At 38.6% G+C, this 24,355-nt stretch overlaps 1 protein-coding gene across 1 annotated transcript; it reads left to right on the top strand.

Annotated features, from left to right (window-relative positions):
- The first annotated feature begins 188 nt into the window (after positions 1 to 188).
- Positions 189 to 16,689, top strand: Eef1e1 (eukaryotic translation elongation factor 1 epsilon 1). The gene is made up of 4 exons (XM_026384645.2): positions 189 to 295; positions 2,874 to 3,074; positions 7,804 to 7,899; positions 16,045 to 16,689. The coding sequence occupies exons 1-4, from the start codon at positions 209 to 211 to the stop codon at positions 16,183 to 16,185; spliced, it is 525 nt and encodes a 174-aa protein (XP_026240430.1). The 5' UTR covers positions 189 to 208; the 3' UTR covers positions 16,186 to 16,689.
- The last annotated feature ends 7,666 nt before the right edge of the window (positions 16,690 to 24,355 follow it).

Raw genomic sequence — 24,355 nt, 5'->3', positions numbered from 1 at the left:
AATGGAAATTGGCCATCACGGCTTCACCGGTCCCACATCCCTCCCTAGACCCCGCCCCTTCGTTTGGCCACGCCTCTTGCGTTCAGGCACGCCCTCACGCTCCCCTGCGCGTTCAGCCAATCACCGGTGACGCTTGCCTTCCGTCTCCGCCAATGCAGGAGGCCTTTGCTGTCCTGGTTCCACCCCTCTCAAGAGCTGGGGCCGGAAGATGGCGGCGGCCGCGGAGTTGAAGCTGCTGGAGAAGTCCCTGGGGCTGAGTAGGGGAAATAAGTACAGTGCCCAGGGCGAGCGACAGGTGAGCTGCAGAGGCGGCGCGGAGGGGAAGGAGCGGACTGGAGCGGGGCCTGCCGAACCCGGTGGGGTTGGGATGCAGCTCCGCCGCTCCCACGTGTCTGCGTTCGAGCCGCGGTTCGGCTGGTCCTCGCTAGGCATCTGTCACTCTAGGTCCTGGAGGGACGAAGGGGAACCTGCTCAGGACGGGCTTGGCGTGAGCTTTACCTCCAGTGACATTCTCAGCATCCCATTCAGCCATCACGAAACCATTTGAGGGAAGGCACAAAAGACCTTTCGATGGAGCAAGGTGGAGGCCAGCGTTCGCCTTCACCGGCTGCTCTTGCCGAAATTGCATCTTTGGTTAATTGCGCAACCACTCAGGTCAGCGCGAACCGGGACCCGGTGTTACTGCACTGGGCCTGGGGAATTCTGCGTTGAATAAAAGGGACACGCCCCCTCCCCTCTAGAAGCTTGCTTTTTGGCTGGGTGGACAAACTTGGCAGTGATTTAAATTATAGTAGCAGAAAGTGCTACTTTGACGCGGGTATGGAAAAGGGAACATGTGCTGGGGTCTTGGCTGGCTCTGGAGGATTCAGGGAAGGCTTCTTTTTTTTTGAGGCCAGTAATCCCAAATTCGGTTTGTTTTGTGCAGAGAATGAGGGAAAGTTACAGGGTGTGAGACTGACTAATGAAGCATAAAGACTCAGATTTCCCAGGGTATTGAAAAGAACATTTGTGTTTTATGAAGGTCATTGTTTGCCGAGGAGCGAATGTATTACAGCAAAAAAAGTGCCGTAGAACACTACTTTGATGCATTCTGATGTTTCTGGCCCCTTTGAGGTTTTTCCAGACTAGTGTGTTTTGCCCTTAACTTTTTCTTTCCTTGGTTGATGTTAAATCTTGTCTCAATAGTAGCAATATTTTAGTTTTTACATTTAAAATAACTCGAAGCCTGGTGAGGTTGTGACTTGCCTAAGATGGGCCCTGTGATTAGTTTTTACACTTAAAATAACTCGAAGCCTGGTGAGGTTGTGACTTGCCTAAGATGGGCCCTCTGATTGGTGACAGAGTAGGCTAGGCATTGGCCCTAAGGTGGCCTGTTTTTTCTTTTTCCTCCTCCTGGTACCGATTCCTTCTGGTCAGCCACTTTTCAATATTGGTTTATATTTTTTAGAAAACACTGGGAACACTTAAACCTTTGTCACCTGGTATGAGAAGCAGCCAACAATAATTAAATGAAAGCACGACAGATATGTACTAATGGAAGAAAACATTAGTGAGAAATGTGGAAGAGGAAGTTAATTCTGACTTGAAGATGGGTTTATACTCTTCCTGGAAAAGCTGGCGTTTAAGGGATTAGGTTTTGAAAGATGTGCGAAAGCAATAAATGATGAAAGATTGGAAAGTCTGGAGCAATAAGTAAAATCAGTATGGGGAGTGCTTGCAATGCAAGGTAAACCCAAAATCATAGTTGAGGTCCAACTGTAAGGGCTTTCCAGTTCAAAGTGTGGTGTTTTATTTTATTTTGATTAAAAAAATTTTAGCACTGGGTAGCTATTGAAAGTTTCTGTTTATGTGTTTAGAGAAAGGGTTGGGCATAGCAGATAAGTTTCAGCCATTTTTTTTTTTGATTAAGTAACTGACAGCAAATAAACCAGAATTAAAGCTCTCTGCCACATATTCCAAAATAATTTAAAACTGAAAACAGCCTAGGGATTAAGCTGTAGAAGAATGGTTCCTTAAATTATGGTACATCAGGGATAGGTATGTAGCTCAGTGGTAGAGTAATGTTGAGACCCTGAATTCTATCCCTACCATTCCCCACCCCCACGCTCCCAAAATGTACATTACCACATTGGAATATTACTTATGCAGCCATTAAAAGTAATTGCTTTGAAGATCATGAACTGTAAGATTGATGTGAGAGTAGTATGTGTTCCATGTTTGCAACCACATAAGACTAGCAGTTGTATACTTCAGGCTATATAAAGAGAATGGACTTCTGAGCCAGTAGTATTTTATTTGAACCCTGACTCTGCCATTATAAACCAAGTGACCTTTGTTCTTCTTTTTTTTTTTATTCTAAATTGATTTTATTTGAAAATAGATCTTAGGTAAATGAAATGCATGTCACTCTCAGAAGTTGGTAGTTGCAAAGGCATAATCTTTTCCAGAATCAGAGAATGACAAAAATCAACATTTTCTGGGACCAAAAAAGTGAATTAAGAGAAAGTTTTGGCTGTGAGATGTATGAAATAGTGACAAACATCACTTCCACGATGGAAGGAGCCCAAATCTCTGGGCTACACTTCAGTTACTTTGGACCTCAGTAGACTTTGCTTAAGTCAGAAATGAGCTTATATTGGGCAAGCTAAGAGTTTAGGTTTTGTTACTGCTAGTTTACCTGGATTAGCACTGTTTGAGTAATCTGTGTAGATAATCTTGATCTTAAAAACAAAGATTAATCTGTGTAGATAATCTTGATCTTAAAAACAAAGACTATGGGAAAACCAGCTGCATGATATAGTGGTTACTAAGAACTTATAGTCATGATTGATGGTCTTTATTTTTTTAATTTATCTGAAGAATTTTTTTTTAAGATTCCAGTTCTTCAAACAAACAATGGTCCAAGCCTAACAGGATTGACTACCATAGCAACTCATCTAGTCAAAGAAGCCAACAAGGAGTATTTGCTGGGGAGTACTGCAGAAGAAAAAGCAACAGTTCAGCAGTGGCTGGAGTACAGGGTCACTCGAGTAGACAGACAGTCCAGTAAAGAGGATATCCACACGCTGTTGAAGGTATTGTGATTTGTTGGAATGCGTGGACTGTAATAAGCTGAAATCTCTCCCTTTGGGTTCCAGACCTGGGAATAGGCTGCCTTTACCTGTTCTCTTTTGCTTCAAGGTATGCAGACCTCCAACTTTGGCTGCATTTTGCCTGTTGTCTTTTAGCTCAAGGTAGCTTGCACCTGTTGTGACCTCTGCCTGGAGCAGGCTGTTCTGTCTCTAGTTGGGAAGGTGAATGGACTGCAGTGTGCTTTTTCACCATACGAGCACAGGAAAAGGAAAGGGTTGTTGTGTTTTTGTTTTGTTTGCAACTGTGGTGTTTCAAGATAGTGTTGTTAATTTTAAAGGCAGTCAATATTTGTTACAGAAATTTAGGAAATATAGGTAAGCAAATGTAAAACATTTTAAACAACCATTGTCCCATGATCGAGAGTGAACTGTTAATGCTTTCGTTCAGTCATCATTATTAAATCCTTTTTATGGTCTTCCCGTGCATGCGGGACTTTTTTAAAAAGTGGGCCATTACTGGACACAGCAACCTGCTGTGGCTTATTTTGCTCTGGGAGTATTGGAAACATTGTTTCATGTCCGTGTATGCTCTTTGCTTTTGATAACCTGTGTGTTCCAGCACAAAATGGTACCACAGTTTAAATTATCTACCCCCAAGTAGTTACCAGCTTGTTGCTAGATAATTGAACATGTTCCTATTTGTTTCATAGGCTAAATTCCTACAAGGGAGGTTGCTAGAAGAAAAGCCTTGCCTTCTTTTTCTTCTTCCTGAAAGTTGCCATTATTTTTTCCTACCTTTTTTTTTTTAATTGGTACATTGTAGTTGTACATAATGGTGGGATTTGCTGTCACATATTCATACATGCACATAATATAATAATGTAATTTGGCTAATATCACTCCCCAGCAATTCCCACCTTCTTCTCTATCTCCCACTTCTTGGTCTCTTTCTTCCACTGATCTTCCTTAGATTTTCATGAGACATCTTCCCTTCCCTTTCTTTTCCTTTTTCCTCTGTAGCTTCCACATATGAGAGAAAATATGATTCTTGATCTTCTGAATTTCTTATTTCACTTAACACAATGGTCTCAACTTACATCCATTTTCTTGCAAATGACATAATTTCATTTTTCTTTATGACTGAATAAAACTCCATTGTGTACATTTACCTCATTTTCTTTATCCATTTATCCACTAATGGACACCTAGGCTGGTTCCAGTTTAGCTATTGTGAATTGTGCTTCTATAAACATGGGTATGCATATTATCTGACTTTAATTCTTTAGGATAAATACTGAGGAGTGGTGTAGCTGGGTCATATTGTGGTTCCATGCCTCGTCTTTTTTGAGGAAACTCCATACTGATTTTCATAGTGGTTGTACTAATTTACAGTCCCACCAACAGTGTAAAGATGTTCCTTTTTCTCCACATCCTCTCCAGCATTTTTTGTTGTTTGTATTCTTGATAATTGCCATTCTTACTGCTGTGATATAAATAGTGTAGGTTTGATTTGCCTTTCTGTAGTTGCTAATGATGCTGAACATTTTTTTTTTGTATATTTGTTGACTATTTGTATTTATTTTTTTGAGAATGTCTATTTAATTAATTGGCCCTTTGTTAATTGGGTTGTTTTTTGAGTTATTTATATATTCTAGATATTAATCCTTTGTCAGCTAGCAACGTTATTGTTCCATGCTGTAGGTTCTCTCTTCACATTCTAAATTGTTTACTTTGCTGTGCAGAAGCTTTTTAATTTGATGCCATTCCATTTATTAACTCTTGGCATTATTTCCTGAGCTTTAGGGGGTCCTATTGAGAAAGTTGTTGCCTGTGCCTATATGTTGGAGTGTTGACCCTGTATTTTCTCCCAGGAGTTGCATAATTTCTGATCTAATTCCTAGGTTTTAGTTCCATTTTGACTTGCTTTTTGTGCAGGATAAGAATTAAGGGTTTAGTCTTTTTCTTCAACATATGTATATCCAGTTTTCCCCATTTGCTTACAGAAACAGAAAAGAAGAAAAAAAAAAAGATCTTTTTTTAAGGCTACATGTTTCCTGTGGACTCCAGAACAGTGTAATCTTACAATATGTCAGTATATGAAGTGGCCTCTTCCACAAAACAACATCGGGTTTTTCCTTTTTCTCCATCACCTCCCCAATTACATTACTAAAACAAGCAAGCCAAAAAATTATTTCCCTGTTGACATTGTGTTCATAAAACTTTGTTGTGGCATTTTTTCATAATGCTCATGAACCATTTTTATTTCTAAAAGTTTACTTGTATGTATTTTTTAACCATGTTTGTACTGGGCTACCTTATTATTTAATTTTTAAATCTTTTGTTCTTTGGATATTAAGAAAGGATTTAATTCTTAATTGTCAAATTTCCATTTTGGTGCTAAAACCACAGCTCTTAAGAGTAAATACTTTAAGGTAATATTTTTTTTAAAAAAATTGTGAAATACTAACATTGTTTGACTCTAGATGAATGATATATATAGTTGTCTATTGTGTTTTTTCAACTTTCGATTGTATGATGTTTAAAAGTTTAATAATAGCTCAGAAGAAAAAGAAAAATCTGGTGGATTTCTAGAGGAAATATTTTAGCAGGTTTGGCAATAGCATCAGAAAGACTTGTTTTTAAAAATAAAGAAATGTTAGACATTTCCCTTCTGTGACTATTTCAAGTGTGAAATTCTATTTGATAGGAAACCTTTTATGTCACTAATTAGGAAAGTATTTCCTATTCATAGTTTATGAAAACTACATTTAAGACTATCTTCATAGCTAAAATATAGTTATGAATTCTGATTTTAGTCACAAAAAATAGATAGTTTTTGATGTTCAAAGTCTAATCTTCTGTATATCCAATGACAAAACGGTAAAAAAGCTACCCACACTGGGAGAAAATATCTGAAAATTATGTATCTGATAAGTTGTGAATATTTAGAATACAAAAAAAAAAACTCAACAAAAAACTAATAACTTGATTTTAAAATGGGCAAAAGACTTGAGTAAACATTTCTAAAGACTATATGCTAATTGCTAGAAAGTATTTGAAAAGATGCTGAAATTATTATCACTCGTGAAGTGCAGATCAACTCACAATAAGATACCATCTTCCATTCATTAGGATGGCTGCCACCCACTAAAACAAATCCCATTTTAAAAAAGCCAGAAAATAACAAGGATTGGCAAAGATGTGGAAAACTGTAACTGATACTGTCGGTGAGAATATTTAAAAAAAAAAAAAATGCAGCTGTTAGCAAAAAATAGGACAGCACTTACTCAAGACATTCATAGAGTTGCTCTATGATCTAGCAATCCCGCTTCTTGGTTTATACCCAAAAGAATTCAGCATTGCCTTGAAGAGCTATTTACACACTTGCATTCATAGCAGCATTGTTCAAACAGCTAGGGCAGGGTAGACAACCCATGTGTCTATTGTGTCAATAGACAAACAAAATATGGTGTATACATATAGTGAGATATGTATACTTCAGCCATTTAAAAAGAAGACAGTTTTGATGCATGTTATAACATGGATGAACTTTGACGTTATACAAGTGAAATAAATCCAGTCACAGAAGTATAACTACCCCATGACTCCACTTATGAGGTATTTGGGGTAGTTGGTCACAGAACAAAGTTGAATGGTGGTTGCCAGGCTTGGAGGGGAGAGTAATGGAGAATTGTTTAATAGGTCATAGAGTTCTAGTTTTGCAAGGTGAAAAAGTTTGTAGATTGGTTATGCAGCAATGTAAACAACTCTAAACCTTACTGAAGTGTATGCTTAAAAATAGTTGGTAAATTTTGTGTTATGTGTAATGTATTCCAATTAAAGTTTTAAAAATGTATGTGTATGCATAAAGTACACATACATATACACAAATGTACTGCAAAACCCTGTAACTTGGAATTCTCAACTTTTTTTTTTTTTTTTTGTACTGGGGATTGAGCTATAACCCCAGCTCTTTTTAAATTTAAATTTAGGATTAAACTCAAGGGCACTTCATCCCTGAGCTGCTGGCTGAGCGATTTCCCCCATTCTTTTTTCAGATTTTTTATTTTGAGACAGCATCTCTGTAGTCTGCTGAGGGTCTCACTAAATTGTCAAGGCTGACCTCGAACCTGGGATCCTCCTTGCTCAAATTTCTGGGTTTCCTGATTGCAGGTGTGGTCTACCATCCATTGCCATTCTTAGCCCTTTTTATTTTTACGTTGAGGCAGGTCTTGCTAAGTTGCCCAGGCTGACCTCGAATTTTTGAACCCCTTATCTTAGCCTCCCAAATTATTGGGGTTGCAGTCTTAAACCACTATGCCCAGCAAAAAGGTAGAGATTGTTCAGAAGTCTATCATTTTCTAATGTTTTTTAAATATTCTTTCATTTTTTAATGTTCTTTAAAATCAAATGAGACTAATAATGTTCATTCAGTGTTTTTTAATGATGTGACTGGAGTCTAATTGTGATTTTGAGTGAATTTTTGTCTTAATATCGAAGATTAATTTTAACTTATTAATTTATTGAATTAATTAATAAATAAATAAATTTATCAATCAGTGACATAGCATTTGTTTCGTTTGCATGTGCAAAGCCCTGAGTTCCTTCCCCACCACTGAAAGAATAAATGAATGAATGGGTGAATTTATTAAATATCAGTATTTAATTTCTGATAGCCATCTAAATGTTTTCAAGTTAATACTGTTCATAAATGTTTTACTGTTTTTTCTAGGATCTGAATTTGTATCTTGAAGATAAAGTCTACCTTACAGGATATAACTTTACTTTAGCAGATATTCTACTGTACTATGGACTTCATCGCTTTATAGTAAGTATCTGGATACTTTCTGGCTTATTTTCTGTAAAGTTCAGAATATTTTTTGAGAATTGTCTTAAATTTAATCAGATTTGTATTTTCAACTATCAAATAAAAATGAAAGGAGTTTTTTTTTTTTTTTAATACAAGGTGTGCTGTACAAAAATTCCTTCTACGTATCTGTTTAACAGAGTTACATCCTGTTCCTTGACCTGCTTGCTTCTCAACCTTTGCTTCTGCATTTTTTAGAAGACCACTTCTTTAGCCACCCTCTGGACTTTCTGGTCTTTATCCAACTCCACCTCCAGTACCCCTCTTCCACGCAGCCTCTTATCCTAGCTCTTTTGATCCCTAAACCTATAGGATGTAGTCAACTCCTTTTTCCAAATCTACAAACTTTCTTCCCTGTTCAGTTTAGACACCCTTCTTAACTTCAACTGTATCTTCTTTTAGCATCTTCATTTTCTTTATTATCCTGAATAGTCACCACCCTTTCCCTGTGAATCCCCAGTTCTTGACTAGTCCAGATGAATGTCTTTTTCTGTCTGTAAGCCGAGCTCTGTGGAAAAGTCACAAGACTACAGAGTTGCTGCCAGTAAACTGTTTTACTGTGTAATTACAACTGGGCTTGCATACTGGTCAGCTCTCTGCTTCCTCCTAGGGATACTTTGAGACCCTTATCACTTTTCCCAATCCTTGATCCCCCCACCCCACCCCTTTGTCTTCAGTAGTTAACATAGAGCCCTCCTCCTCTGTCTCCTCCTCTTTTCACTAGAAAGTGGAAACTCTGTTTTGAGTACTTATCTTCCAGCCTGCCTGCTTGCATATCCTTATTCATTTGTCTCCTTTTTCAGGTCACAAAAAGGATTGTCTTGCTTTTTTTTTTCCAGCTAATCCATTCATCTGACCTCTTAGCTAAACTTCCTCTCCTACCTGCTTTGTGGAACTTATTCCAAATTCTTTTTATTTTCTTGCTCATATCATCAGTTTTGCCTTTTAACTATCTGGTCAATCTCTTTATTTTAAATTGTCTCTCATAAAATTACATAAAATTATATGACACTCTCTACATTCTTGGCACTCTTCTTCATGCTTTGTAAATATTGACTCCTTTAATCTTTAAAACAGCCCTATGAGGTAGGCACTATTATTATCAGTTCCATATTATAGATAAGAGCTGAGGCTTAGGAAGGTCAAGTGTCTTCTTTGAGATCACCTAAGTAATTTGCAGAATCAGGTCCATAACCCAGGCAATTTGTCTTCTGAGTTTGTACTTTTGCATATCTATCTACTTAAAAACTTCTCTCAACTTTTTACTCCAGTGCCCATCTTCCCCCTATAGAAAAAAAGAACCCATACATTTTTCTGTGTTCTGCACTTCATGCACCCAATCAATCAGGTTCTGATGTTGTAAGGTCAGCTCTTCGTACACATCGAATAAATTTTAACAAGTGTCCATATACTTTGCGAGGAATTTTATTTTTTACAGTCTAGGTCATAACCATGAGGAAGATAAGATTAGTATTAATATTTTCCTTTTACAGAGACAGAAACTAGCTTAGGAATTTTGAGTGATTTGTCAAAGGCACAGAATTCATTTTTTGAAGGGCCAAGAGAAACCTTAGTCTCCTGAATCAAGTATCTTCTTAGTGTGTGGGGAAACTCTTTGTAAACTATAATAAGAGACTGTAATAATGTATGATACAGTTATAGTCAGCCCCCTACTTCTGTAGGTTCCATGTCTACAGATTCAACCAACTGCAGATTGAAAAGGCTCTTTTAAAAAATGGCATCTGTACTTAACTTGTACTGACTTTTTCTGGTGTTCATTCCCCAATCTAGTATCATATGTAGCATCTGTATTGTATTGAGTGCATTACTAACCTAGAGGTGATTTAAAGGATACCAGGAGGGTTGTGTAGAGTCTATACTTAACCTATGCTGTGTTATGTGAAACTCTGTGGATTTCAGTATCCCTGGAGGTGGGTGTCCTGGAACCAGTCCCCTGTAGATACCAGTAGACTACTGTATTCTTAATCTCCCCACTCAATCTATAATCCCATAATTTGGATTTACTTCACCTTATAAAAAATTGTTCCTCAAACATTCCTAAGTAATTGTATTCTATAATAGTATTATTTCAATAGGCTAGTTTGATCCTTAATTTAGCACAAAACTCCTTGTTGTTATGATTGTATTTAAATTATTTCCGGAGAGCCTACTGTGTGCCCACCAGAGAGGGATATAAAAAAAACCTATAAACTCAATTTTCAAGGAATTATTAATCTCATTGAAAAAATAAGACTTTTACTTGAAAACAGTTAATTAGAGAAAACGGAATCTAGTGATAACTTCTGATCAGAATATAATTTGATCATTTAAAGAGACAAGTAAAGTAGGATAAAGAATTATAAAGAATACATACAGTGTTTGGATAACCATGACTATCCAGGGGAATTTTCACTGTTTAGAAAGCGTATGAGTTGGACTGTAAATATTGCTTGTAAGTAGTACGACCATATGATTTCTCATCCCAAACACTTGGGCCATAAAAGAAAGCCTACAGTCACTAGCAGGAATGAAATGGGATGAACAGTCCCCATACTTACAAGGAATATGGCTCAATTTTAAGCAAAATAGGAGACCAGGGAGGATCCTGTCGTTTCTCTTTGTGCCCCTTCTGGCTCTTGGCCCAGTTCCTTGTACAGCTCTGGGCTTTTGAGATTAGCAATATTTCACAGTCTGTGTCTATTTGTAAAGTATATTAGCTTGAATATCTGTAGTGAAATGTAATCTTTAGTTATGTTCTTCAGTATCATTAAATCATAATAATTTTATTTGAATGTGAAGAAAATGTAATTGGAGCTGAAATACATTGATCACACCAGCCTCTTTTTATTCCGTTCTAGGTTCAATATATTTTAGTAGCTTTTTGAATTTAGAATGATAACATGGCACCTACCTCATTTCAAAATGAAAAAAAAAGCCTCCAAGGTAAAGAGGATTTGCTGTTAAGGTATCTAAGCATCTCTCTCCTGGTGGCAAACCTAGTCTTTCAGCTTGGGGAGTCCAGAACTTGGCTTGAGCGAGCCTGTGCTACTGACTGTGGTTACTTTAAAAGCTTAATCTTAGGAAAAATTGTGGTGACTGCCAGCAGCTAGTGAGCATCTATCAGGACTCAGGGTCTGGCTTCCTGCAGCATTGAGCTGTCATTAAAGAGGAGAACATGTCTCATGTAATTAAAAAAATAAATAGATGAGAATGAAGTCACACTCCCCTGCTGGGTACTGAGGCACTCAGTCACAGAAATGTGGCAGAGCTTTTCCCACCTTTCTTGGGTTCTAGGGTCAGTGTCTCATGCATGGGTGTGTCTTGCTACAGCTACGCTCACCTGTTCCTTTGTAATATAAGCCCTTGCCCTGTTTAGGATAGAATCTTCCATGGAAGTGCATTGTGTGTGTCCCCTGCTCTTACTGTGCCCTTGGGTGTGGCCTACCCAGGTGTCAGTCAACCTGCTGACAGTGGACATCATGAAGATAGACTCAGCCCCAGGGGGGCTGACCCCTTGCCTCATTTGAAAAGCTTCTCCTCAATAAAAGAGGTCAGCGCGTGCTCTCTCTCTCTCTCTCTTCCTGCGGACCCTTAAGGTCAAAAAAGGTATTTGTGTCTCTTGTGTGGTTATTTTGCGCAGCCCAGTTAGCCCAGTTTTCCTGGAGTGACCCCTGAGCCTTTTAGTCTCAAGAACAGAAACCTGGCAGGAAAGGAAGGGCTCTGAAAGGGCAGCAGCTTGCATTGCCTTTCTTTGCCAGTAGAGTGAACACGGTCAGAATCCCAGGATGCAAATATTTTTAGGCCCAGCTGCAAAGTTATTTAATTATGAGTCTGTGTGCCCTGGAGGGCATTTGGTTTTCAGACAGGTTAGGAGTGTTTCCTCTAGTTCTGCATATTGATTGACATTAGGGTTACTTTAGCTATATTTTAACCATCTGTGCTTATTTATATTTCTATTTTTGGATGCACATCCTTTTTATATATGGTGTTGAGGATTTATGATTAAAGAAGTTATGCCTCTTTCAAAATGACTGTGAGTGGAATACTACCTATGTCGTCCTGCTGACCATCTCTTTGGGTTCAAACCATGGGTCCCAGCATCTCTCTCACCACAGTCCAAGTATAGGCAGAATACTCCGAGATCTAAAGACCTTCTTAAAGAATAGGCCTCACAGACTAAAATCTACACACAACAGGATTGCTGTGTAGTGTTGAATAACATCCCTGTTAAATTGGGCATAAATATACACAGGTGAGAAAAAAAGTGATTGCTAGATATTAATTCAGAGACATTCAAAGTCTGGATTGGCCACCTGCTCATAGTCATCAGGTTCTTCAGCTTTGTTTGCTTTGGCAGTGTATATATTTTTGCCCTTACTTATTGTGCCTGTATCGTAAAATAGATCATGTAATTGAAATTGTTGGTGTAGATTAGAAAATGTGCCTTATTTTTTCACATTGTTAAATACTTAATAATCAGCATAGTGTACAAAACAGCAGTCATCAGTGATACCGCTGTATTTTGTTTCATTGTGAGCCCAGTCTTGGTTGGCTGAGATACTCCAAGATCTGATCTGTCCTAATCCCTCTGAGGAATATTATATTGTGCCTTCTTTGTTTCAATGTCCCTCAGTGTGGCTGTTGATAACACCAGTGACTCACTGCTTTCTTCCAGTGATTTCACTAGTAGTCCCTGTGGGCAGACTGTTAATAAGATGATTGAAATCCTTTGTAATGTTCTGTGCTGCTTGACCATAAGATTGTTATCAGCTGAAGTACTCGAAGTTTGGAACACCAGCAGAGTATATGATTCTGTAAAAGAAAAGTAAAATAGCTACAAAATAGTCCAGGAACACCGGCCCTAAAGAATGTCCCAAAGGCCTCCTGGTGCCAGTTGTAGGGGAGCAGATCAGTCTTGCACACTGATCTGGAAGGGTTCACTTCAAGTGTGTCTTACATGTCTTCATGGAAAATTAGTGATTCAGAATATTATCTGTTTGGCTGTAAGGTTTAAGGTAATTAGAGTGCCAGTATAAACAGAGAGGACCGAGCAGGGAGAAGGAGCCAGGCACAGCTAGACACACTGGCATGTAGACCAGCAAGAAGCAGGAAATGGTAACTAGAACAATTGCATGGTGTTTCCTGTTATAAGAAAGGAAAAAATTGTTAGCTAAAGAGGGGTAACAGAAAATCAAAGTGAAGCAGCCCAGGGGATTCCATCAAAAATGTTCTAAAAAAAAAAAGTACATTTGGAAAGGGAAAGTTGTTTTGTTTGTTTGTTTACAGTAATTGCATATGTAAAATGTCTGCCCAAGGAGGAGAGGTAACTGATTGAGGTTCAACATCATTTTCTCAGACTAGCAGGGACAAGTTCCAAAGTTTAAAAGAAAGTTAAAGTGGAACCCTGAACCTTTCAGAAAAGCTCTGTGTATCTAGCATAACTTTGTGAGGAAAAATGAGTAAATTTACACTCCTTAAAGTAAATCAACTAAAAATATCGTAAAGTAGATCATGTAATTGAAATTGTTAGTGTAGATTAGAAAATGTTACAAGCTTTAGAAGGTCTTAGAATAAAAATTACTGTGTGTGGGTGTGTTTATAGTCCTTACATTAGAGACTCTGTAAGGTTTTTTTGTTTTTTGTTTTTGTTGTGTGTGGTTGTTTTTTTTTTTTTATGGTGGTGGTGCTGGTGATTGAACTCAGGGCCTTGTGTATGTGAGGCAAGCACTCTACCAACTGAGCTATATCTCCAGCCCCATTAGAGACTCTGAATATGAAATTTTTAAGTTGGAGAATATTTATTTTGCTGCGTATTGAATGTTGTTCTCGTTTTAAATAATAGGTCTGCTAGCAACATATGCCAGTATTCTGTTTAAGCAAATGTCATTCTAAAATATTACTGTTCGCTGTATATTGCCCTTTTCACTTGGTTCAAAATCAAGGGGCACAATTTGAACATAAATCAAACAATTATTAGTACTTTATTGGCAATGCTTTACTCTCTGTGTATTTTAGTACACAGAATACTAAAAAAATAGCATCTCACAAAATGGCTACATGGAGACTTTAAAATGAAAAAGCTCTGAACTAAAATTTAAAGAAGTCAGATTTCAGCCGACTGATTCGAAGTCGAAATGCAGTAAAAGTTACTTCTGTTTGCTTCAACTATCAGCCAAAGAAGTTTGCTAAAGTTGATTTTAAATTATATTTATCTGTTCCCTCTCCCCTGTGGATTGAGCCTTTCATCCTTCCTTCCACCGAAGATGGACTCTTGCTGTGTTCCCTGGGCTGGCCTCCAGTTCTCAATCCTGTTGCCTCTGTCTCCTGACTGGCTGGGTTTATACCAGACTTGCATCACTGGGCCTGGCTCATTCATTCAGTTTCTTGTAAGAAAACTCAGACCCATATCCTGTTAGATTTAGATTTGTAGCTGTGTTTTCTACTGATTAAGGTTTTTATTTATTCATTTATTTATTTGAAGTCTATGGTAAAATTTACATGTCATAAAGCTTTGGATAAGGACTAAAAATTTAGCTCTTTACAAAATATTTTTTTAAATATTTCAAAATACAGACTAACACTCAAGATTGTTCCACACATGATTGCCTAAGTGCCTTCTATGAAAATGCACCAGGCAGGTGTTTTCTTTTGACCTGAACATGAATTCTCTTTTAATAAAAATTAACTTTTATATTTAAAAAAGACATCCTTGATCAGACTTCTTGACTAATATGTTAGCTTTTTGGTTTTGGGTCATGGACTTACTACTGTATTGTTGATGAAACATGTATAGTAACATCTCCTTAGTTACAGGGCACCTCAAGCAAGATGAACAGATTTTTATAATTTGCTACAGCCGCCTGTGTGTAGGACTTCAGTGTATATTGCTGAAACCTGAAACTCACTTGAAGTAAGCTGAGCCACAAATGAGTTCAGTTACTCGTTTATTGAAAAAATACTACCTTTTTATTGTTAATATTAATTTGCATTCTGTAATAAGTTTTGAATAGTGAAGTGATTTGTATTTCAGTTTTATTAGCAAAACATTTACTTGCAGCATAAGTATATGCTAAATTGTGAAAAGCCACAGGACTCTATCTTACTAAAAGTATCTCCAATGATAGAACCTCTGATGGGTTTGACTCCCTCTTGTCTTGACTGGGTTTTTTGTTCATTTTCTTTGAGCTGTGGAGATTTTGGAATATCTGTTAAATAAATGTTGAATCAACAAAGGAGAAGGATTATCATACTACCAGTGCATACTACCACCCTGCTGGCTTTCTTTTTACCTGATGACTCTTAATAATTCCAAACTTTGTCTTAGAAGAGTCCTAAGAGTTATCTACTTTGAATTTGAGTCCAGTGGAATGATAGGCACCTATAGTTTTCATTGCATCTTTCTATAGCCACATCTCTGGGTACTCATAGCTTGAGAGTAACAGGTGTGAACTGCTACATCCACAAGAGTTCAGCTTTATTGCAGACAAAATGCAGAAGGTATATTGTTCTTGTGTGTTTACTTGGTGTCTTTCTCTAATTCTTCTGTTAAGCAATAATCTCTTGAAATTAAGTGGGTCATTGTCTTGAGTGAGGTTTTTCCTCAGCTGAGTAGCTAGGCGGTAATATTATACATTATACAGCTATTTCAATGTGTGTGAATATATGATTGTTTTCTTTAACACAGTGTTCGCTTGTTAAACATGTTGATATTTGTGAACCTCTCCATCTTTTGAGTTTTACTAAAAAAATGTTGGAGAAAGAATTATGTCTTAGTGTTTCAGAAGCTGTTATCTTCCCTGTCCCATCTTCTTTTCCAGTAAAGTAAAAAACTTTGAGTGCCTCCCAGCCCTGGATTCATATAAATTTTGCATTTGTGGAATATGTGATATTTCATTAGAAAGCACATCTGGTTTTGAACTAAACATAAACACATTTAATAAATGGATAGCTTTCCCAAGTGGCTAAATACATTAGATTTTGAGGGAGAACTCTTGGTTTTTTTCTGAGATTTTTTTTTTCTTCTTTCTAATTTCTAAGAAGTATCTCATGATATTGATAGCTGTGCTTATGTCTATATTATGTATGTGTGTTTTCAATCCTACTTAGGTTGACCTGACAGTTCAAGAAAAGGAGAAATATCTCAATGTGTCTCGCTGGTTTTGTCACATTCAGCATTACCCAGGCGTCAGGCAACATCTGTCTAGTGTTGTCTTCATCAAGAACAGACTATACACTAACTCCCACTAGAAGTCACCACGCCACACACGGTGTGATTAAAATGTTTTAAATGGAAAGTGCGTCTGGACCATAGTACTAATGTAAATTGATATGCTGTCATTGTTTATTTGTTGAAGTTGGTAGAATTTTTGAAGTATAAACCTGTGTCTGAATGTTTTATTTGTTCTTTAGTTGAAGTTTTGCAAATTTTGATGTAAAAAAATTCAACTGCTGTCCAAAAGAAAAGGTGAAATCAAGTTATAAATTACCTGGTTTTTAAAAGATTAAATTTATTTTAATAAAAGTTGCAAATCAGTGGCTTAATCTTTTTTTAAAAAAGGTAGTGTTTTCAATGGTTGATGTATTTGGCTATTTATTAACCTCTCTTTCATATTTTAAAATTCTTTTTCCTATGGATATTTACCATACTTTGTTTATTAAAAACTGTGATAACTTATACCAAGGATTGAGAAAGGGAAGACAGATGTATTTGTTTTAAATATTTATGTGAGCTAGTAAACGTGGCTGAAAAACTCCCATTTTGTTTGTTCATTCTTTCCTGTAGTCGGTATTCATTGGGGTGAAACTAACTACTGAGCTGCCCTTAAGGGAACTGGAATAAGATACATTCTTCTTGAATTAACGACTTTGATCTGTTGTTGGGTTCACTGGAATATGCAGTGGCTAAAAGAGATGGGAAATTCTTACTATCCCTCTCATTTTGGACTTAAAATTACTAAATTTTTTTCTAAATAGAAAGCCAGCTCTCTTAGAATCAAAGCTGCTATTGAAGCACTGTGTGAAGAAGAGATGTTTTAACGGATCTATAAATTTTATGGCTTTTACTAGCTGAGTAAATAGCAATCAATCTTTCCAAAGAAAGCTCTTTATCTTTCCAAATAAGAAAAGCAGAGTCTTTGGGTCCTTTTCTGGTTAATACTGTGCATACTTTGGTGCTGACCCCAGGCCTGACTTGTATACGATTCAGAGTTCCAATGGGAAGAGCAGGTACTTGAGAAAATGTACAGCGCTTCAGTCGAGCAAAGCAGTGAACCTTATTTTTTAGTCTGTAAAAGTAAATGTGTAAAAATGAATATAACTGTAACTTAGGCAGTTGAAAAGGTTACTTACTGTACAAAAAAAAACATGGTAGAGCCCATGGCTATTAGGAAATGTTAGTTTCCTTTCTTATCTTCAGGCAGATGGGGATTTTTTTGTTTATAAGGAAATGAGGACTTGTAGGAACCCCTCATTTTTGCCCTTCATGTCCCCAAGTCAAGAGAACTAACAGGCCAAGTGTATGAGTATCTTACAGTAGATCAAGACAGTTTTACAGGGTTGAATTGAATGAATCTGGATTCATTGCCCTTGGGAGCATTTTTAATGTTAGAAATTGGCCTTTAATTTAGAGACTGGAGACTTGGTGTTTGCATATTCAGAGACTAGAGAGGCTCAAGCTAATCATGTTACAAAGGGCACTGTCGGCGCAGGCTAGCCGATGTACCTTAGGTGCCAACCATCATACCACCTGGACGTTTCACTGCTACAAATGACCCTTCCTCTGGCATTTCACTCTTGTCCCCCTGGAGAGCAGGAAGAATGGAGGAGGACAATAGGGTTGGCACAAGAAGAGTGCCCAGCCTTGCTGTCCCAACCATTGTGCCCTCTTCCCTCTTTAAGCTGTGAGTCTTAGCCCTCTGAATCTTTCCACCTGCTACTCGGTTCTTTCTTAAAGGGTACAACATAGATGCAGCAGATGTCCTGCTATGTGCTAGGACTTCCCACCAGTAACTTGGGTCCTAGAGGATGGCAGGAAGATAAAGACCTGGCTGGCTCCCGTGGCTGAGAGCTGGATGATGCTGTCAGTGTCCCTGTGGAAACTCCCCATGTTCTGGTGGGATTGCAGTTGTGCATCATGGTCATTTCTGTCTGATAGTGCTCTGCCCCAGATGCTTTCCTTTTCACCGAATAGCCTCTTTAGTATTCAATCCTCTTCCCTTGCAGATCCATCCCTCAAAACAGTGACTGGTACCCACTAGAGGTGCTCAGTATTCATCTAGGTCCATTTGAGCTGAACCAAAAAGTATACATTACAATTAGGCTACAACTGTATATAGCAGGAAAACCAAGTAACATCAAAGAGGTTTGTTTTTATCTCATGTGAAGGTGGGAGATGGTCTGTAGTTGGTGTAAGCACCCAGCTCCTGTCTCTGCTCGATACTCAACAGGCAGTTTCCATCCTTAAATTCAACTTAAGATCCAATATTGATATCAGAGCTGTAGATGTCAAGTCTGGTTAAGATCCAAAGGGGGAAAAAGAAAGGCCAAAGGCTCTTCTGCCAGTTCAGTCAGTCCACTGAAGGACCTTTCCTGGGAGCCTTGTTCATTTGTATCCATTGACACTGAAAATAGAGAAATGCCACTAATAGTTCTTTAGTGGGGACATTGCCACCCAGAATAAAAACTCATCTGTCAGTGAGGAAGAAGGAAAAAGAGGCATTAGAGAGGCAACTAGCTACCTCCACCATGGTGAGTAGTGCTTATATACAAAAAAAAAAAAAAAAAAAAAAAAAAAAAAAAACCTTCTGAATGCCAAACGGTCAATTTTAAAAGAACCTTGTAAATTGGATCGCCGATGTACTATATAACTTTTCACTGAACACAATTGAACTCTCATGATTCAGAAGCTAGATTCCAGATCCTGCGATATGCAAAGTTGTCATTATGAGGATCTGTTGATGCCTTTTTTTTTTTTTAAGTACCAGAAATTGAACCCAGGGCTGCTTAACCACTGAGCCACACCTCCCGCCATTTTTATTTTTTATTTTGAGACAGGGTCTCACTAAGTTGCACTGGGTCTCACTAAGTTACTGAGTCTGGTCTCGAACTTGGTGATCCTCCTGCCTCAGCCTCCCAAGTTGCCGTGATGATAGGCACGTACAACCGTGCCTGGCTGTGCACTTTAGTAAATGTTGTGCTATGAGAATTATAGCTCATTAAAGCATTTTGCGCGGTAGGGGCAGGGAGTGTCAAACATACTACCCTTTCCGTATATCCATTTTGAGACACTGGATAATTAACTACCCATGAAATTCCTCATGAAATGAGTAAAAGATGACTGATATTTCATTTGCATGGGAATTATAAAAATCACCTAGCCTGGTGTTTACTACACAGAAAATCATCAGTGAAAGACAGATTGTAAAATCATAACCTAACCTACAATTTTATTAAAGCCAAACTCTTTGGTCTTTTTATTTGCCATCCCTGAAATGCCACCCTGCTGAACAGTGAGCTCCTCTCAGGGCATGTGATGGCAGAGAATGTTGTCATTTTAGTAAAACATGAATTCATATTACTTGCCACTTCAAAAATCTGAGCCTCATTCTTTCAAGCTTTTGGGGGAAAAAAGGTCCATTTTTCTTATTTTGCTTGTAAAAGACCAGTGAGATTCATCTAAAAGAGAATGTCCTCATCTGCATGCTTTTCCTTCTGAAAATGCTCCTTTCCAACCATTTTCTTTCTGTAATTCTCCGAAGCTTACAGCACTGACCATTCAACGACTGCCTCTGAATTTATTGAGCACCTACTATGTAGCAGACATTCTGCTAGGCCTGGAGATAACACAATTAGATCCTCGCCCTCGTGGGGTTTATAATCCAATGATCTGTGAACAAATTCCTGGGGCAGGGTACATGAAGCTTTCTCTGGGAGGCTGCCAGCTTCCAGATTCTTTGAAAGTGAATAAATAAATATAATTGGACATCACTTACCAGTGTCTTCTGTGTTCTGGGCTCTGTACCGGCCACTTCATACTATTAGCCTTTTGTTGATTTTGGTGCTAGGAGAACAGACTAACTCTCCTAGAGGGCAAAAACCTCCAAATCGACCTCCCTTAGGGGCTGAAATGAAATTGTATGACTTCAGGGTTGGAAGACCTCCTGTCACTGTACTGTTCACTGGACTTGATTTGACTGCCTTGAATTAGTTACATGTCTCAGTTCCACATGCACATTTCAGGAACATTAAAAATTCCAAATAGGGATCATCCTTCAGCTGAGGATCCATACAGTTATTCATTAGTAAAGAGTAAATACTAACTTTAAAAGATGGAAATAATGGATCTGGAAGCAATAATAAAAAGCCGTTTGTCTCTAGGCTCAGTTCTACCCAAAGCATCCAAGATATCCTGAAGTATTTTGTGAGGTTTGTGACTATAAATCTCAGTGACTGCTGTCCCAACATGGGTGACATAATTTCAAGAAAATCATTCATGCTTGATGTGACTTCCCAGTTAAATATCCCTTCCCCATCCAGTATAACAAGAAGATCATTTCACTCAAGTTTTTAAGATAATTATCTGCAGGGGATTATGCACTAAGATCCCCAGTCAATTCCTGAAATGACAAATAGTACCAAACCCTGTGTACTAATTTTTTTCTCTGCATACACACCTATGTTAAAAGCTTAATTGTAAGTTAAGCATAGTAAGAGATTAACCATTAACTATTAAATGGACTAGTTCAAACAGTCTCTTGATACTACGCAAGTGAATCTTATAACCAAAAGAACTACTAAGTGGTTGGTGGGCAGGTAGCATACACAGCATGTCTACGCTGGACGATAGGATGATTCATGTCCAGGGCAAGATTTTATCATGCTACTCAGAACTTGCACAATTTAACTCATGAATTGTTTATTTCTGGAATTTTCCATTTAATAGTACCTACAGTTGACTGTACACAACTAAAGCATTGAAAAGTAAAACCTTGGATTGGAGGAGGAATACCGTATGTGGGAATTCTCATTTTTACTCTCTGTTAAACACTGGTCTTCCAATGACTTCATTTATACCCACAATCATGGTTCACCACGGTCATTAACAGGTACCTCAGGTTTCTCCCAAGGACAAAGGCAGAGACAGTGGTAGAATGAATGGACAAGATTGCCCACTGCCAGCGCATTGACCTCTGTGTCCCTCACAACTATATCTAATTCATAAGAGCCCTGCTGAAAGTCTGTCCAGAATAGCTTCAAGATATGTTGATAAAAATTTCAGCAGATATATTCTTAAGAAAGAATAGGACTCCCATTATACTCAGGTCCACGTACATCACACCCAAAGATAAAATACACAACGATTTGACAGGTAGTCAAATGAGAATGATTGTGAACTATAGCTTTTTCATTTGTATTTTTTCCCTAACATTTGACTTCATTCCTTCCTTGGAAAAAAAAAAAAAAGTCCGATGTTACATGAACTTTAATATTAATCTAGCTTTGGCAGAGATGTGGTGGTTTAATGGATTAGAGCATTTAGCTTTTTACCCCAGAGAGCAATATTTCTTCTTTCTCCCCATAATTAGATAATCTGCTGCTACCCATTACCAGGGCACTAAATTTCAAATTCTCCATACACCTGAGCGGGCTGCTACATATCTGGCCATCTTAATTTTAGTCTTGATTTATTGAAGCTGAATTACATTCCTAACTCTTCCTGGAGCGCTGGGTGAATTTTTATTGCAAAAGCAATGGGGAGAAAGTTACCATCATATATCTCTCTTGCTGGGCAGAGCTTTTAGATACACAAGGGGCTCCATATCCCACGGTTCCATGTCTTGTATGCTGGATTTATAACACCGAGAGGCCCAGCTCTAGGGTTACATACAGGCATATCGGAGATGAGATGGGGAATTTGATTTTGCAATAATGATTACTTGTTACGAAGCCCACATTCCTGCAGGCTCTGCCTTTATTCCCAACACTGCTGGTGAATAAAACTAATTCCAACTGCTACCTAATCTAGCAAAACTCATCTTTCACATACAGGAGAGAGGCCAAAAGAGGGTGAGATGGGAAGTCAGGAGAATTTGAGATGTTGCCCATTTTTGCTATTAGGTTCCTAGGACCTCTGTTTCCATTATCATGATTCCTTTAGAATCTTTTAATTCTCTAAACTTTTGCTTCTTTGTTGGGGGGAATGAGAGCTTTGCATCTTTTCCAGCCCGGTGAGTTAATTTGGTGGCTCTCTCGTGCTATCTCTTCCACTTCAATGAGGCCTGGTCCCTAGGGCTCGCCAATTGTATTATGGATCCTGCAGATTTGGCCTGCCGTTCCTGCTGAGTGTCATCTGTCCTCACGGTCTTGCTGTGGATAATTTTTGCCCTCCTTCACATCATCTGCTTGAGAAATTTGTGCCTGGCAGGCCTGTCTGTCCAAGTTAAGCTTGAGATATTGTAGCCATACAACTAATTTGACAAGGCATAGCTCTAAACAATAAGGCCGCAGGCTTGCTTTGACCAAAACGAAAAACTTTCCAACCACCTGATTACAGATTCCAAAGCTCCTCTGGGGTCGTCCGTGGACTAGTCTGTTTGCGTAATACAAGTTATCCTTCTCCACTGCCTCATTTCTTCCTCGCCTTCTGCATCACATACACACCTTGTCTTAAAGGTCCTTAGGAATTTTTAATTTTCAGACTGGCCTCATCAGATTTCCAGTTCCTGACTTTTCCTGATTGGACTTGAGCCATGTCCCTCAGGTAAATGAACTCCACACAGCAGCCCCACTTACGCAAGGAGGATATGTTCTAAGACTTTCAGTGGATGCCTGAAACCCCATATAGTAGTTATATTAATCAACTTTTTGTTACTGTAATAAAATACCTGAGATAATCAACTTAAAAAGAGGAAAGGTTTATTTTGGCTCAGAATTTTGAAGGTTCGGTACATAGTCCAGCAGACCATTCTTTTCAGGCCTGTGGTGAGGCAGCGTATCATGGTGAGGAACATGCAGTGGAGCAAGCTGTTCACCTTATAGCAAAAGGATGAAAGAGACCAGCATCCCACAATCCCCTCCGAGGGCACACCACTGTGACCTAAGACCTCCCACTGGGCCCCACCTCTTATAGAGTCTGTTACCTCCTGTAGCACCACTCTGGATAACTAGCTTATGGGCCTTTGGGGACATTCCAGGTCCAAACTATGGCAGTACCAAACCCTACAAAGACTGTTTTTTCCTACACATTTATACCTACAGTAAAGTTTAATTTATAAAGTAGACCAAGTAAGAGATTACCAATAACTAATAATAAAATATGACTATACTGTAATGAAAAAATGTTTAAAAGTTAGGATGTGGTTATTTCTGGAATTTCCCATTTACTATTTTCAGAGGCAGTCAACCTCAGGTTACCTGAGATAGTGGGGAGCCAAACTGGATAAGGGGAATGACAGTGCTCAACTGTCATTACCAGATGTCTAGGGAACAGGCAACATCCTGCACGCAAGCAATGGGTCTCAGCCTTTAGCATGCTTGGGGATCACCTGCGGCTTCTTCAAACAGGTTTCTGGCCTCTGATTTAAATTTCTGATTCAGGAATGTTGGGGTGGGACCTGATATTTTGCATTTCTAACAAATTCCCAGGTGATTCTAATGTGATGTCTACACTATAAGAACTCCTGTGCTGCACCTATTAGAGCTCAGGACACGGTAGACTTGGGAGCTGGCTGCCTGCATCCGAGGATCATGCTTTTTGCCCAGCTGAATCATTCCACCTGCCAATGGGGTGGCGCTTGTCACTGGAGCAGTTTGTCTTCAGTAGCTCTGGCAGGAAGGCACTGAAGGTGCTTTCCAAATGATGTCTTCACCAGAAGCATCTCTAGGGGGAATAGCAGGATTTGGTAGAGGAAGACCACTGATGCTAATTCACAGTGCACTGCTCCACACTAAAGGGACATTCATGCCCAGTGTGTCACATGACTCCCTAAACTTCAGGGAATTCATATGCAGTGATATATAGTATCTTACTCCAAGAGACCCTCTCATCTTTTCCCCTCTCTTGACTTCATCAATTTTTGCATTTTCAATTTTCTAACCCTCTTCCAAAATAGGTTAGGAAAAAGGGAGATTAAAAAGCGGTGCCAACAGAAAATGTCCCAGGAACATAAGCATGACAGTGAACGAAACCAGCGCAGAGTTTTATTTCTCCCATGACCGTGGGGCTGACCTGCATATTTCTGGGGCCATGCGTGGGCTTATGTGATTGCATTCAGCTGGCTGATGGCTGGGTTGACAGGTTCAGGAAAGTCTCCTTCTTATGTCTGGGCCAGGTTGCTTCCTTCCTCTCTCATGCAGCCTCCGTGTGTGTGTGTGTGTGTGTGTGTGTGTGTGTGTGTGTGTGTGTGTATGTGTGTGTATG

Source organism: Urocitellus parryii, chromosome 8, assembly GCF_045843805.1.
Source record: "Urocitellus parryii isolate mUroPar1 chromosome 8, mUroPar1.hap1, whole genome shotgun sequence".
NCBI lineage: Eukaryota > Metazoa > Chordata > Mammalia > Rodentia > Sciuridae > Urocitellus > Urocitellus parryii.
Note: the sequence above shows the minus strand (reverse complement) of the source record. Positions and strands in the feature narration are given on the sequence as shown.

Excerpts from the sequence above, each read along its gene's own strand:
- Eef1e1 (XM_026384645.2), top strand. The coding sequence starts at position 209 with ATGGCGGCGGCCGCGGAGTTGAAGCTGCTGGAGAAGTCCCTGGGGCTG. Across the intron at positions 296-2,873 it reads GTGCCCAGGGCGAGCGACAG|ATTCCAGTTCTTCAAACAAA; the intron begins GTGAGCTGCAGA and ends TTTTTTTTTAAG. Across the intron at positions 7,900-16,044 it reads ATGGACTTCATCGCTTTATA|GTTGACCTGACAGTTCAAGA; the intron begins GTAAGTATCTGG and ends AATCCTACTTAG.